The sequence below is a fragment of the Mus caroli genome, chromosome X (assembly GCF_900094665.2).
Source record: "Mus caroli chromosome X, CAROLI_EIJ_v1.1, whole genome shotgun sequence".
Taxonomy (NCBI): Eukaryota; Metazoa; Chordata; class Mammalia; order Rodentia; family Muridae; genus Mus; species Mus caroli.
Window position 1 is genome coordinate 66,569,905 of NC_034589.1, and position 13,764 is coordinate 66,583,668.

Below are 13,764 nucleotides of genomic sequence, written 5' to 3' on the forward strand. Positions count from 1 at the left end.
CATAAGGGGCCCAAAGATGCTCACTGCCATGTCAAAGAGACTCTGGGAGACCATAGTACTCTGGTTGGCAGTAAAGGGGGCTGGTGGCACTGGGCCTCTGAAGACCCAACATCCCCTTGGGTGAGGTCTGAGGCCTCCAGGATTTATCTGAATTCCTCCCATTCTAGGGAAATAAAACAGCACAGTGCTCATTGAGCTTTGTCCCAACAGAAGTATGGCCTCTTCTAGCTGGGATGCCTATAAAATCAGGAGCACATAGTATGACCCCATGTGCTCTTCCAGAACAGGATCATCTTTAGTTCGTCCTAAATTTGCCCCTAAGGATGTAAAAGTGTACCTGCTAGGAAACCTACTGGTGTTGAGTAGCCTGGGGAAGGGGTGAGAACTTGCCTGAGCCCCTTCCCCTGCTCAGATGTGTACTTACGCTGAATGCTGAAGCAAAACTTCTTCTGCTGGTAGGAGATATAGCTGGATACAGCTCCAATCAGGGCCATAGCAAGGGCACTGGCCACACCTGCAATGGTGCCAGTTTCTGTCGATATGCCTGGACATGGAAGAATGAATGGAACTGAAGAGACAAGGCCACCAACTCCAGGATTCTGCTGTTCTGTTAGCCCCAAGTTATGCTGACTTAGATGTCTATAACCATCAAGTCCATGTGGAAGAGCTATGCCACCCAAAGCATCATAATGACATGGGCCACCTATCCCACGGCTGAGATCTTCATGGTACTTCCACTCAATGGCTACTCCTCTCTGCTATTTGCCTCATGATATTATTGATAACTATGGTGGTTTGGATGTGAACGATTCTCTCCCCCCCCCCCAAAAAAAAAAAAAAACTTGGGAGTTGAATACTGCCCCTTATGCAGCAGTAGAGACCAGTAGAGCCTTTAAGAAGTAATTGGATCATGAGGTCTCTACCCTCAACAAGGGATGCGATTGCACTGGAATGGATTTCAGGGATTATTATATAAGCAATATTTATTTCTAGGAACCACTGAGGTGAGCAGGCTTTGCAGCCTCAGTGTTGGCCACGATGACCCACCTCTCCGCAGGCACAAAGGCAGCAGGGTCAAGTAACCATGCACTGAACTTCCAAAATCAAGAGCAACCTGTGCTGCCCGGTTTTGTGTGTCAACTTGACACAGGCTGGAGTTATCAGAGAGAGAGGAGCTTCAGTTGGGGAAATGCCTCCAGGAGATCCAGCTGTAAGGCATTTTCTCAATTAGTGATCAAGGGGGAGGTCTTGGGTTCTATAAGAGAACAGGCTGAGCAAGCCAGGGGAAGCAAGCTAGTAAAGAAAATCCCTCCATGGCTTCTGTATCAGCTCCTGCTTTCTGACCTGCTTGAGTTCCAGTCCTCATTTCCTTTGGTGATGAACAGCAATGTGGAAGTGTAAGCTGAATAAACCCTTTCCTCCCCAACTTGCTTCTTGGTCATGATGTTTATACAGGAATAGAAACCCTGACTAAGACACAACCTAAGTTTTATCTTCTTTTAAATTCTATAGCTTTAGTACTTTATGGTGACAGAAAGATTACTAATAGAAACATTTTGGGAAGGGCAGGAAGAGCAGCTCTAAGACCAGGGGGACCAGCATTATTTTTCTTGTTATTCCAACAGAAACTTTGGGCCACAGATACCCACCAGATCCAGGGTCATCGTTGCTGCCATAACCACCACCGCCTGGAGAAAGGACAAAAGCACTTAGTGTCTGCTATGACCCCTATGACCCCTATGGCTCCTATGACCCCTATGACCCCAAGAGCAGCAGGCTTGGACTCCCAGAAAGCCTATTGAAATGAATACAATGAACCCTTGTCACACACAATATTCTCTAGGCTCTGGCTTCAGGTTTAGTTCTTCCTATCACTAGGGGCAGTTGTGCTTAGGGTGGGAGCCAAGGCTCTCATCTGAGAGATGAGCAAAAAGGAGTTAAATCTGACTGCAAATTACACCAAGCACTTCCTACACATCTCTACCAAACAAGAGTTGGAGCATAGACAAATGCAAACATGCAAAACCATAGCTAATATTTCCACCTTTAAAAAGTTCTTATACATCATAGCAAAACCAGTTAATGCTAACAGAGGTTGGGGAGATGGATGCAGGAAAGACATTAGCCCTGCCTATTAAGGATCATAGGAGAGAGATCATTGTGACAGAATGTTTTATCCAATTATGGTGACATACTATCACCACATGGCAAAACTACAGGGTTAACACACACATACACACACACACACACACACATACACACACACACACACACACTTCTCCAGAGCAGCCATTCCTCAACCCATTCCCCAATTCCTGGAGAGAAACTTCATGAGAAACAGCGAGGCCTACCCCAACATGCTAACTGGCCCTGAGTTTATCGCCTTTATACCATCCTTTTTCCTGGTATCTAACACTCACTGGCAGAATTGGTTCGACGGGGCTCTCTTAGGAGAGACTCATCTAAAATGTGGGAAGACGCGAGCACTGATGTGCCCTTCCCCTGAGGGAAGCAAAGAGCCGAGGTTTTGAAGTATAGAAATATTCCCCTGTAGTGAGTACAGTGTGGGGATGAGCAAGTGGGATGTGAGAACTCAGTCCTTTTCATCATTTTTGCTATGAGCTTAAAACTACCCCCCCCCAATCATCTATTTTTGAAGAGTCTTCAGAGAGAAAATGAAGTCTGTTATGTTACTATGTGGAGCTGAATCTTCCAATTAAGCATTTTATAAAAACCTCTAATTTAGTATTTACTGAAAGAGGAGTTTAAGAGAACTGGGTACTCTTTCAGAGGACCTAAGTTCAATTTTCAGCACCCACAAGTTGGTTTGCAATCATGTCACTCCAGTTCCAGGGGATCCAACATCTCTTCTAGCTTCCTGGGCACCAAGCATACAAGTGGTCTACGGACATACAGACAGACAAAATACCCAAACACATAGATAATTAAACAATTAAATAAAAATATAAAAAGAACAGCAGCAGTTTTGGTTTGGTTTGGTTTGGTTTGGTTTGGTTTGGAGGCAGGGGATGTAACTCGAACTCTTCCTGCGCCAGCCTCTAGAGTGAGAAACTTACAAGCATGTATTGCCTTGCCACACCTAGCTGGGCACCAGCATCTAGCACTGACATTTCAGCAGTAAGTTGTGACCAGTACTAGCCTGTCACCAATCCCCTCTGCTTTTCTGGAAGTGGTCACTGATAAGGGTAAAGCTAAGTATCTAGACAGGCACCCTTTGTGGATGTGTTCAAGTCACTAGCTTTCTGAAGTTTAGACTTAGTAATTCAATTTTTGTTCCTTTCATCTTAAGATACAGTATGGAGAGCCAGCCAAATCAGCGAGCTGCAGGCTCAGTGAGAGACCCTGTCTCAAAAACACATCGTAGAAAGTGACGGAGAAAAACACTGAACATTCACATTTAGCTTCCACATATGTGCACACACACACACACACACACACACACACACACACATACACTACTCAGCTTAAATCCTTTTGTCCACCCAGTCATATGAACCTGAACCAAAGTGAGCTACATGGGTCTATCATTGCAATTACTCAGAACAAAATCACGACCTTCATCCTTCTTTGGCTTCTGAGTTCCACTCATTTTTCTCTCAGCATTGGCTGGACCAAGCTATTCTACAAAATGCAGTGTCCAAAAGTGGATATCAGGACAATGACAGAATCAACTTGTATTAAACAATTCAATACAGTCCATGAACCTGAATTTCCAATAAAAATGAAATGGATAAAATCATATGTCCGTAAGACACTTCAGGACAGTATTTATAGTATCTTAGGAGCACTGGGTGGATTTTAACTATGACTATAGAGTCAGAAATGCACAGTAGAAAAAGATTCTATCTAAAGTAAGAGCTTCAATAGTAAAAGCAAGAGCGCAAGAGCGAGCAAGCGAGGGAGAGAACAAGAGAGCCAGAGAAAGAGACAGACACTGAATTCTATCAAAAAACATTATGTAGCAATGCAATGAATTGGATGTGGTAGCACACACATAAATTCCTGCTCAGAGTGGGCTAAAACAGAAGAGTTGTGAGTTCCAGACCAGCCTTGGCTACATGATGAGACAAAAACAAAACCAAAGAGTGAGATGGGGAGAGCCAGTATAGCCATGACGTCAAAGTTCTGCTGGGTACAATGTGCACCTAGTAAAGAGCCAGAAGCCAGCGTGGGCTACAGCATAAGGTCTGCCTGGAAACAAACAAGCAAGAGACAAAGGTGGACCGGTAACTCACGAGATCCTGAGATATGTATGTGAGAAAGGGCTAACTTAATCAGCAGACAAATGCAAATGAAGTCAGAATGGCAACGCCTCCCAACACCTTAGGAGGGGGAGGAAAGGAAAAGAAGGGAAGAGTCTAACAAGAATGTGGAGAAACTAGATCCCTCACTCATTGCTAGAGGGGATATGGAATAGCCCAGCCTCTGTGGAAAAGCTTGGTAGCTCCTGAAAACATGAAACATAAAGTTATGGCATGTACTAACAATATTACTTCTAGATCACTATGGTTTGGATGTATTCCTCAGAATTCACATGTGCAGGAAACTTAATCCTTAGAGTCCTGTGTCAATGATATTTGAAAGTGAGGCCTTTGGGAGATAATTATTATTAAATGAGGTCATGGGGATGGACCTCTCAGACTGACCTCTGGGGTTTTATCAGAAGAGGAAGAGAGACACAAGCCAGCATGTTTGCTCTTGTCTTACAACTGATCCTCCCTACCACGTCTTGACCCAGCACCGAGGCCCTAGCAGATGCTGAGCAGATGCCAATGCCCAGACATACTCAAGACAGTTAAAAACTATGCCTGTGTAAACTCTTCTATGTACTTGTATACAGATGTTCATAGCAACATACTTCATTCATTATGATCTTTGGTCCAGTGGTCCATCAACTGGCAAATAACTAAGTAAAATGTTTGGTAATATATGGAAAAGGACTCGCCAATATAAAATAAATTGTTCAAAACAAGGAAGATAAACTGGGTCAAGGACATGAACATGAGATCACAATATATATTGACTTTCTAAAACCACATACATTCAAGGCAATGAAAATATGACCAGGACAAATGCCTTGTTCTGATTGAATTTGCCAAGATTACAAAACTATAATGCTTGCTGGATTGAGGTTAGTATTGGGAAAAATGGATACCTACTTACTTCCTAGCAGGGGAAATGGAGGCTGGTGCCACCTCAATGGGAAATCACATGGTAATGACACTTAGAGTCACATTTTTAAAGATGTATACATCTTGTGGCTCAGCAATTTTAGTGCCAGGAATTGATCTGACAGAAACAACTGTGGCTTTTCATATTTGGCCTGATGGTTTTCAAAACACTAGGTATAGTTGACAAGCTAGAGGAACCACTACACAAAATAGGAGACAGGATAAAACAAGTGTCACTGTTATATTTTAAAATAATCTACATAACAGAGAAAATAATCTAAATATTATTGAATAGACATTGGTTTTTAAAAGGGTAGCATATGCGGGTATAGGAACACATATATGTAAATCTAGCATACAGTCAAGTTTCCTATGAGGCTCAGGCAAGAGGCCAGCCCTGAGTTTGAGGACAGCCCACATTTTCCTTCTATGGTATATATTAAACTGTAATTGATTTCAGAATACACACCTATTCACACACTACCTAAGTTTTAGGGACCTTGGCTGTAATTACAGTGACTGCCATTGCTATAGAGAGTACCACTACAATGATAGCAAGCACTGCTATAGCAGGCCCCATAGTTATAGAGACCTTGTAGCTATAGCAACCACCTTTACTTGGATGGACCCTGTAGAATAAAAGGAATTACTTCAGTAAGGAAGTTGTGCTCAGTGGTTTGAATAAATCTTGTCCCCATGGAAACTTGTGATGAAAGGTAATTGCCACTGTGGCAGTGTAACGCTTTGTCCTGGGATTGGGTTAGTTGCCACAAGAACAGACTGCTACAAAGAGAGCCTGCCCTTGTGTTTTGTCTTACTGGTCTGTGCCCATTTGCCCTTTTGCTCTTCTGCTATGTTAGGATGCAATGTAAGGTCCTCACCAGATGTAGCCACCAATCTTGGTCTTCCAGCTCCCAGAACTATGAGGTAAATAAACTTCTTTCCTTCATTAATTACTCTGCCTTGGACATACTATTATAGTGAAAGAGAATGGATTAAGACATTGTGAATAAGCTCTGTTGTCAAAAGAGGTGTCAGACAACAATGCACAAATAGACGTCAGCCTTGAGTCCTACAGAGCCACTTAACCGGGAGAGACAGGGACACAAGGCATGTGTTTGCCCTTCTCTGACGGCAGCCCAGCTTGTGGGTCACAGTGAGTGTCTGACGCATCCGGTTGTCAAGGACACAGAGAATCATGGAACAGTAGAGTGATTATGTCTACAACTGTTGGGGAGGTATTCAAGTGCTTAAGGACACTGTGAGTGTCCCAGACTTCCAGCAAGACACAGCAAGAGCTTTAAAATATTTTAAAATGTGCTTTTATTGTCTCAAAAAAGTAGCAAGAAAAGTATATATATATTTTAAAGTCAATAAATAAAGCTATGCATGGTGGTGCCACCCGTGAACCTGGAAGGCTAAGGCAAGAAGCTCATGACATCCAGGCAAGCAGGGGCTATAAAATAAAACCCTTCTAAGAAGAAAATAATAAACAAAACGGGGGAAAGATATTGCTGCAAATGACTTACAATTACTAAATAAAGCCAAACAGAAAAACGATGTCAAAACATAATATCTGGGCTAACAAGCAGGGAATGTATTCTTGCTGTTGCAAAAACTCTCACAGCCATGTTTGTCCATTTCCTACCACAAAAGTTAGACTAGTCTGTAGCTAACATGCTGTTATCTATATGAAAATACCCAATGGTATATATTAAGAATAGCTCAGCAAAACCCCCTATGTTCATTCTGCACTCCCTGATGTGTTGGAGGGACTGTGGGTGTCTGATGTGTCTCTACACTATGGAACAGTAAGACCATCTGGCATGTATTTCCCCATGTTAAAGCCAGAAATATTATGGAAACAACTCCAAAGAAACCTCTTTGGATGTTATTTCATCCGTACTAGCAAAAGAATGAGGCCATTGGAAAAATGGTAACAGTCTGAGTCTAGGAAGGCCAAGGAAAGAGGAAGAATGGAGGGTTTACAAGCTACTCACTTCAAGAGATGCTAGAGGACTCAGTTACAAACTCATTTTGAGCCAGACACAGTCTGTCAAAAATGTTGTCTTGAGGAAAAAATACACAATGGATAATGTATTATTTCAGAAATCCACTCCAGAACAACTGAAGCTATGTCATAAAGACTTGAGTTGGAGAAGTGCGATAATTGAGTTTATAATTTATGGAAATGTGATGCTCCCCCTTCACTCCCCATCATGAGCTTGTTTTGGTAGAAGGGACAGTGTCTGTGAATCTCACCCATGTTCCTGTTTCACCCTTTGATCTTCTTTCCTGACACCTATGGTGATGGAGGGAATAACTGAAGCCAACAATTGATTATTCTTTACAAGACAAGCTCCAATATGAGCCTAATTAAAGAATTTCCTAACACTTCTTCCTTGCTAAAACAAGTACATTTAATGAAGAAAAGCCCCTGGCCTGTCATTCAGGCTTTCGCTCCTGTGTATGCTTACAGACATAACTACTGCCCTCCTCTCCCCATCTGGAAATACCAATTGTCACCCAGGAGTAATTGGCTCATTTGCTGGGTTTGCCCTTTAAATGCTCCATGTTCTCCTGACACCTGGAAGTTTCATTTAGAGGCTTTTAGGGCTTTTTCCTAGAGATGACACCATCTGGGAAGGTGTTTCTGGGGACAAATGTGACTAAGGTACATTTTAAGTAACAGAGAACACTGTTCCTATATGAAAGGCGCAGTGCTTGCAAGAATGAAGCAAATGCTAGACTTCAGCCAGGACTTGGGGACAGGGGTCTTGACACACTCACAACTTGAATTCTTCAGACCCTGCTACATTTTTTCCATCACAACAAGGAATAATAAACAAAGGGTTTCAAACACCACAACTTATCATTCCAACATCTTGTTAGAGGTCACACTTGTAGTATGTTCCAACAGGAACTTATTTTGCCACACCACGAGACTCAGGCTTCTCACCCCATGCTTAAGATCCAACTGACAAATCTATCTATGGGGGACTACAAATGTGGCTTAGGAAGGACATGACTATTCAGAGGCAGCATGCAGAAGAGACTTTACGAGAATCTCTCCCTGGTTGTGGTAATGGCTATTGAAATCTACACATGTGATACTCACATACACACACACACACACACACACACACACACACACAGAGTAGTTCATGTAAAATGAGATTTGACACAATTTCTATAATGTCAATCGGTCACTTTATTGTACAGATATAACTTCATATTTAGGACCACCTACTCTGGTTCTGCAATAGAGGCTCCCAGGGAGGAACTGGATGAAGAACACATAGGAGTTTTCCTGAACCATTTTAAAACTCTTACTAGTATTAAGTTATTTTTTTAATACAAAGGTCTTTTCCATTTTTGGTTGTTTGGTTGTTTTTGTTTTGTGTTTTGTTTTGTCAGTCAGACTAGATCAAAACTTCTCGAGAGTCTGATCCCGTGGTTTAGTTTTCTCACACATTTAGACACAGTCAAACTTTCAATGGCTACATTGAAATTCTGTTGCAAATTCTGCGATCTTTACAGTAAGAATGAACTCCATTGGCTGATAAACAGTGCTCAGGGCTAGAGCCTAGTGAGGAAGGATGTGGGATTTGTTTGTTCGTTTGTTTGTTTGTTTGTTTTGCCTTTTTAAATTGAAAATAGATTCTTCTCTCATACAACACATCCCAAGGACAATTTCCACTGCCTTTAGTCTACCAGGAGGGAAGCATGAATTTTCCTGGGAAGGGGAAATAGAATGCAAAGATATTTTGTAAAAATCTGATTTGCTAGGGGCTTCTTTAAAATGTTTGTCATGTTTGCTTAACATGGCAACCCTCACACTGCATAGAAAACTGGCTCTCCAAGCAGAATGGGCTGTCTCCTTGATACTATGATGCTCCGTGTAACTGTCCTACTACAGGCCACTGTCCTTGCTGCTGCCTTATAAGGTGCACCGAGGTTGTGGGGATACTAGCTCATGAAGTACCTTGGTTTAAAGAACAATGGGGCAAATGGACAACTTCTCCAGGATGGCTTACAAATGGGCTCCCACCCACAGGAATGAGAGCCCACTCCACCTTACAAGTGCAAATGACTAAGCCTGATTTTCCAGAGGCTAAGAATGGCATGTTTTACCTGAAGGCCAAATGGTCAACATTTTAAGGAGAATTTGGTCTGTTATCAGACAAAGTAATACTCCTACCTTTATTCTTGTCAGGTTTGTATCCCCCACCTTCCACGATGTCTTCAAGATCCTTGTCTGACCAACCTATGAAAGAAACCCCATACATTTCACTGGCAAAAAAAATCTTTGCAGCAAACACTTGGATTAGTAAATGTTGTCCATGACACGTGGGTATTCTTCATGGTACCTGGATTCTGGTTCAGTGGTACAGCAGATAGACGGTCCTGAGAGCCAGGCCTTGTGCCCAAACTAAGGAGGGATGCGGGAAGAAGGAAGAGGAAGGGAAGGAGGAGGGGGAAGATGAAAAGGGATGATGGTAGTAGGCAAAAATTCCAACTGGCCCCTCAGATTGCCCACTGCCAGTATATGTGTTCTGTCGAACCTCCAATCACCTTGAGTGTTTGTGTGGTCACAGAGAGGATGAATATGATCCTAGTGATTAAGTTCATTATATGCCAAAAGATAAAGGGATTTTGTCAAAGTAATTAAGGGCCTGAATCAGCCAAGTGAACTCTTTTGAAGCTAGTTTGGGGCATGCCTGAGCTCAGACACTAGACGTTAAAGTCTCTTCTCTTCCTCTCGCTTCTCTTAAAAGAGCCACTCACTGCCTCTATAGCTGAAGGGAAAGATACTCTATCAACAACCACATGACCTTGTTTTGAAGAGAATCTAAGCTCAGATGAGACTCCATCCGAGTATCTTGATTGCAGCGGAGACTCTGACCCTATAGAAAACTCAGCTTCTTAAGTGAACGAAGGAAATCTTAACGCATTTATATAAAAATAAATCTCCTCAACTTTCACATGATTTGTGAATCATAGATAATCAATACAAGAAGCAGAATCACCATTAAATAGTTCAACTATTAAGTACACATCTTTCTGAACATCCTAATGCTTTGTGTGCAAACTGTGCTTAAAGCTTTTCCACTGTATTCCAAAGGACTGGGGGTGATTCACAAAGTCCCTTGTGTCACTGGACCTTTTCTTAGTTGGCTTTAACAGCTTTGTGTCATGAGATCACTTTTGTCAGGCAGAATGGATGCTGTACCGACTTGATTATTTGGGAGGCATTTCTTACAACTGAATGAAATGAGTCCATCAGTTGAGGACAGCCACTGATGGCACTTGTCAACAAGATTTCTACTGAAGCCTTTATAAGCTACCATGACTCTAATAGGATCCTACTAAATACTTTTGCCAGTAGTATTGATGGTATTAACAGCAAATTAGATTTTGGGTTTTTTTTTTTTATTATAGTGTGTGGCATTACACTGAAGTTTGATAAACCTTAGACACGGTTTTCCAAACAACTAGCCTGCAATGTTACACAACAACAAATGGGCACAAGTCCATTGAATGGGTACTGTAGTTCAAATCTGAAATGACCCTCATGCATTGGGACACTTGAGCCCTGCTTTTTGGAAATATGTTACTGGAAGCTGACATTTGAGCTCCACTAGCCCACGTGCTGTCTCTGTGTCGGTGCTGCCTGGTGTGAACAATGTGAACAGCTGAGTCAGATCGGGGCCCTATCACTTCTGAAATGATAGGCTGGATGGATCCTTCCTCTTCCCTTTGCTTGCCAGTCATGTGCTCAGGGCAACCAGAAAAGGAATTAAAGGGGAACTGAGTGAGGTAAGGTTACTAAACATTTGTTAAAGTGTATTTTTCATTCATGTTTGGGCTTTTTGTTTTTTAATATTTTTTAATTAATTATTTTTTACACTCCATATTTTATCCTCCCCCTGTCCACCCTCCAACTCTTCCATATCCCATCCTCCTCCCCACTCCCTTGTCTCCACATGATGTAGCCCACCCCCCATGACACCTGTTTGTTTTAAAACCCTTTTAAATGTAATGGCATTTAAGTGTGTGTGTGTGTCTCTGTGTGTGTGTGTGTGTGTATGTGTGTGTGTGCGCAGGAATGCATATGCCACAATACACATGTGTAGATCAGAGGACAGCTTTCAAGCTACATATCTCAATTGAAAATCCAGGTATCTCCTAGGAAGATTGACATTCTAGAAATTTCTAAGAAATGTAAAATAATGCCACTTTCTCACTAAACTTTTTTATCTTGCCACAAAAAATTTCTCATACAATGTACTATTTATGTTAACATTATTATTTAGTATTAATCATTTTACACTAATAATACTGAATTTTTAAAAAAATATATACAGATGTTAAATTCGGATGGATATGATCCACATAGACAAAAGTTAGTGAGATTCCCAATAATTTAGAGAATCCCAAGATCAAAATATATCAGTATTACTATTGTAGGGCTCTCCTACAGCTTGAAGTGGCCTGTATCTACAGTACTCTGGATGGCTCAGAATTCTATTACAGGTAACAGGACAAACCCTAACAGGAACTGTAGCACTGACCTGTGATATCAAGCATCCAAGCATCTAGAACTTACCTCCTGCTTCTCCTGCACTTGGCTTTTTGGGGCCATCTAGATCATTTCGATCATCCAAGGCATCTTCCAAGTCAAACCCATCTAGTTCTGGGGACCACAGAGCAAAAGAAACAATCACCATTGTGCTGGGTAGTTTTTATGTCAACTCAAGCTAGTGTCATCTAAAAGGAGGGGACCCCGTTTGAGAAAATGCTTCCATACGCTCAGGCTGTCAGGCATTTTCTCAATTATCAACCATTGGGGAAGGACCAGCCTATTGTGGGTGGTGCCATCCCTAGGCTGGTGGTCTTGGGTTCTATAAGGAAGCAAGCTCAGCAAAACAGTAAGCAGTTCCCCTTCGTGGCCTCTGCAACAGGTCCTACCTTAAGATTCCTACTTTGTTGGAGTTCCTGTCCTGATTTCCCACAGTGATGAATAGTGATGTGGAAGCATAAGCCAAATAAGATCTTTCTTTCCCAATCGACCGTGGTTTTTAATGACCACAGTAGGATATCCACACGCTGATATAGAAGATCTTTCCTTCCTTTTCTACTCAGAGAACTTGTCTTACCCATAGGATTTGATGGTGCTCTAGTTGTTCCTGGCCTTCTAGTTGTAGTAGTGGCAACATGGTCCCATCTCTCTAAAAGTGGTAGGGAAAACAACAAGAGTCATGTGCTTAATAAAATGTATATCTACATCATAGTTTAAGGAAATCACACCATGAATAGCCTACTCTTAGTACTTAAAACTCCTATATAACCTCATAATTACTTGGGAAATATGGCAAAGAGATAGAAAAGGTTTAAGTGAAGGAGGTTCTAATCGTTCTCCTTTATAGGTTGGGGACTGAGAGACAAATGCAGCCCCACATCTCACCACTTTACCAGAGCTAGAACATGAGCCCAGATCTGCTGCCTACATTGAGCAGGGAATTATGAGCTTAAGCATGATCCCCAAGACCTCTGACCTATACTTTCCTCCACTATTAATCCAAGAACTGAACAGTAAATAAAAATGCCCAGAGATGAATAAGCTGGCATTTTCTGTAATGTACAGAGAATTGTCTTATAAGCTAGCATTTTATAGCACTTACAAACTGAAAGAAGTTAAAACACACATGCACACAGAGATACATACAGAGAGATACATACACGCACACACACACACACACACTCACACACACACACACACACACACACACACAGATACAGACACACACAGGCACACACACACACAGAAATATACAGAGAGAGAGAGAGAGAGAGAGAGACCCAGACATACACACACACAGATTTTTTGAAAATGGTCTTTGAGTAAAACAAGTTCCCTTTGGAAGTAAGAATTGCCATTGGCTTAGTTACATGGCACTCATGAGTTCCTTCTTTAAACTTTAGGATCTGCCATAATTGTTCCTACTCCTGAAGACATTCAAAGGGAAAGGTAATGACAACGCTAAAGCCAGAACACAAGAAGAAAATACCATGAGCGCACATGCAAAGAAGCAAATTTGGCCATCATGCTATACCATATATAAAACCAGCTAAAAGTGGATCAAAGATCTAAAGAGCTAATTTTTTAACACTAAGCACAAAACATTTTGGAAAATATTTATGACATTATATTTGTAGATATTTCCTGGATATGAAAGTACAAGCATCAAAAGAAATAAATGGATATGAGCCAGAGACCTGGCTCAGGTTAAGCAATGGCTGCTTAGATCCATGTTCAATTCCCAGCACTCACATGGCCACTCACAACTGTCTGCTAACTCCAGTCCCATGAGATCTGACCCCCTCTTCTGTCCTCCTTAGGCACCATGCATTCACAAGGCGCACAGAATTAAAAAGCAAACAAACAAACAAAAAAAGGATGTAGAAAAGAGGAGGGAAACTAGTGTGTGTGTGTGTGTGTGTGTGTGTGTGTGTGTGTGTGTGTGTGTAAGAGAGAGAGACAGAGACAGAGAGACAGAGACAGACAGAC

The 13,764-nt window shown here is 41.8% G+C and overlaps 1 protein-coding gene across 4 annotated transcripts in view; it reads right to left on the reverse strand.

Moving 5' to 3' along the window:
- Positions 1–13,764, reverse strand: part of Cd99l2 (CD99 molecule like 2) — an 81,841-nt gene that overhangs the window by 8,486 nt on the left and 59,591 nt on the right. For all 4 annotated transcript variants that reach the window (XM_021153589.1, XM_021153588.1, XM_029473299.1 and 1 more), the window contains 5 exons: positions 12,353–12,424; positions 11,803–11,889; positions 9,394–9,459; positions 1,650–1,688; positions 425–544 (listed from right to left, as the gene is read on the reverse strand). In XM_021153589.1, coding sequence (XP_021009248.1) covers positions 425–544; positions 1,650–1,688; positions 9,394–9,459; positions 11,803–11,889; positions 12,353–12,424 — 384 coding nt within the window. The remainder of the gene's footprint in view (positions 1–424; positions 545–1,649; positions 1,689–9,393; positions 9,460–11,802; positions 11,890–12,352; positions 12,425–13,764) is intronic.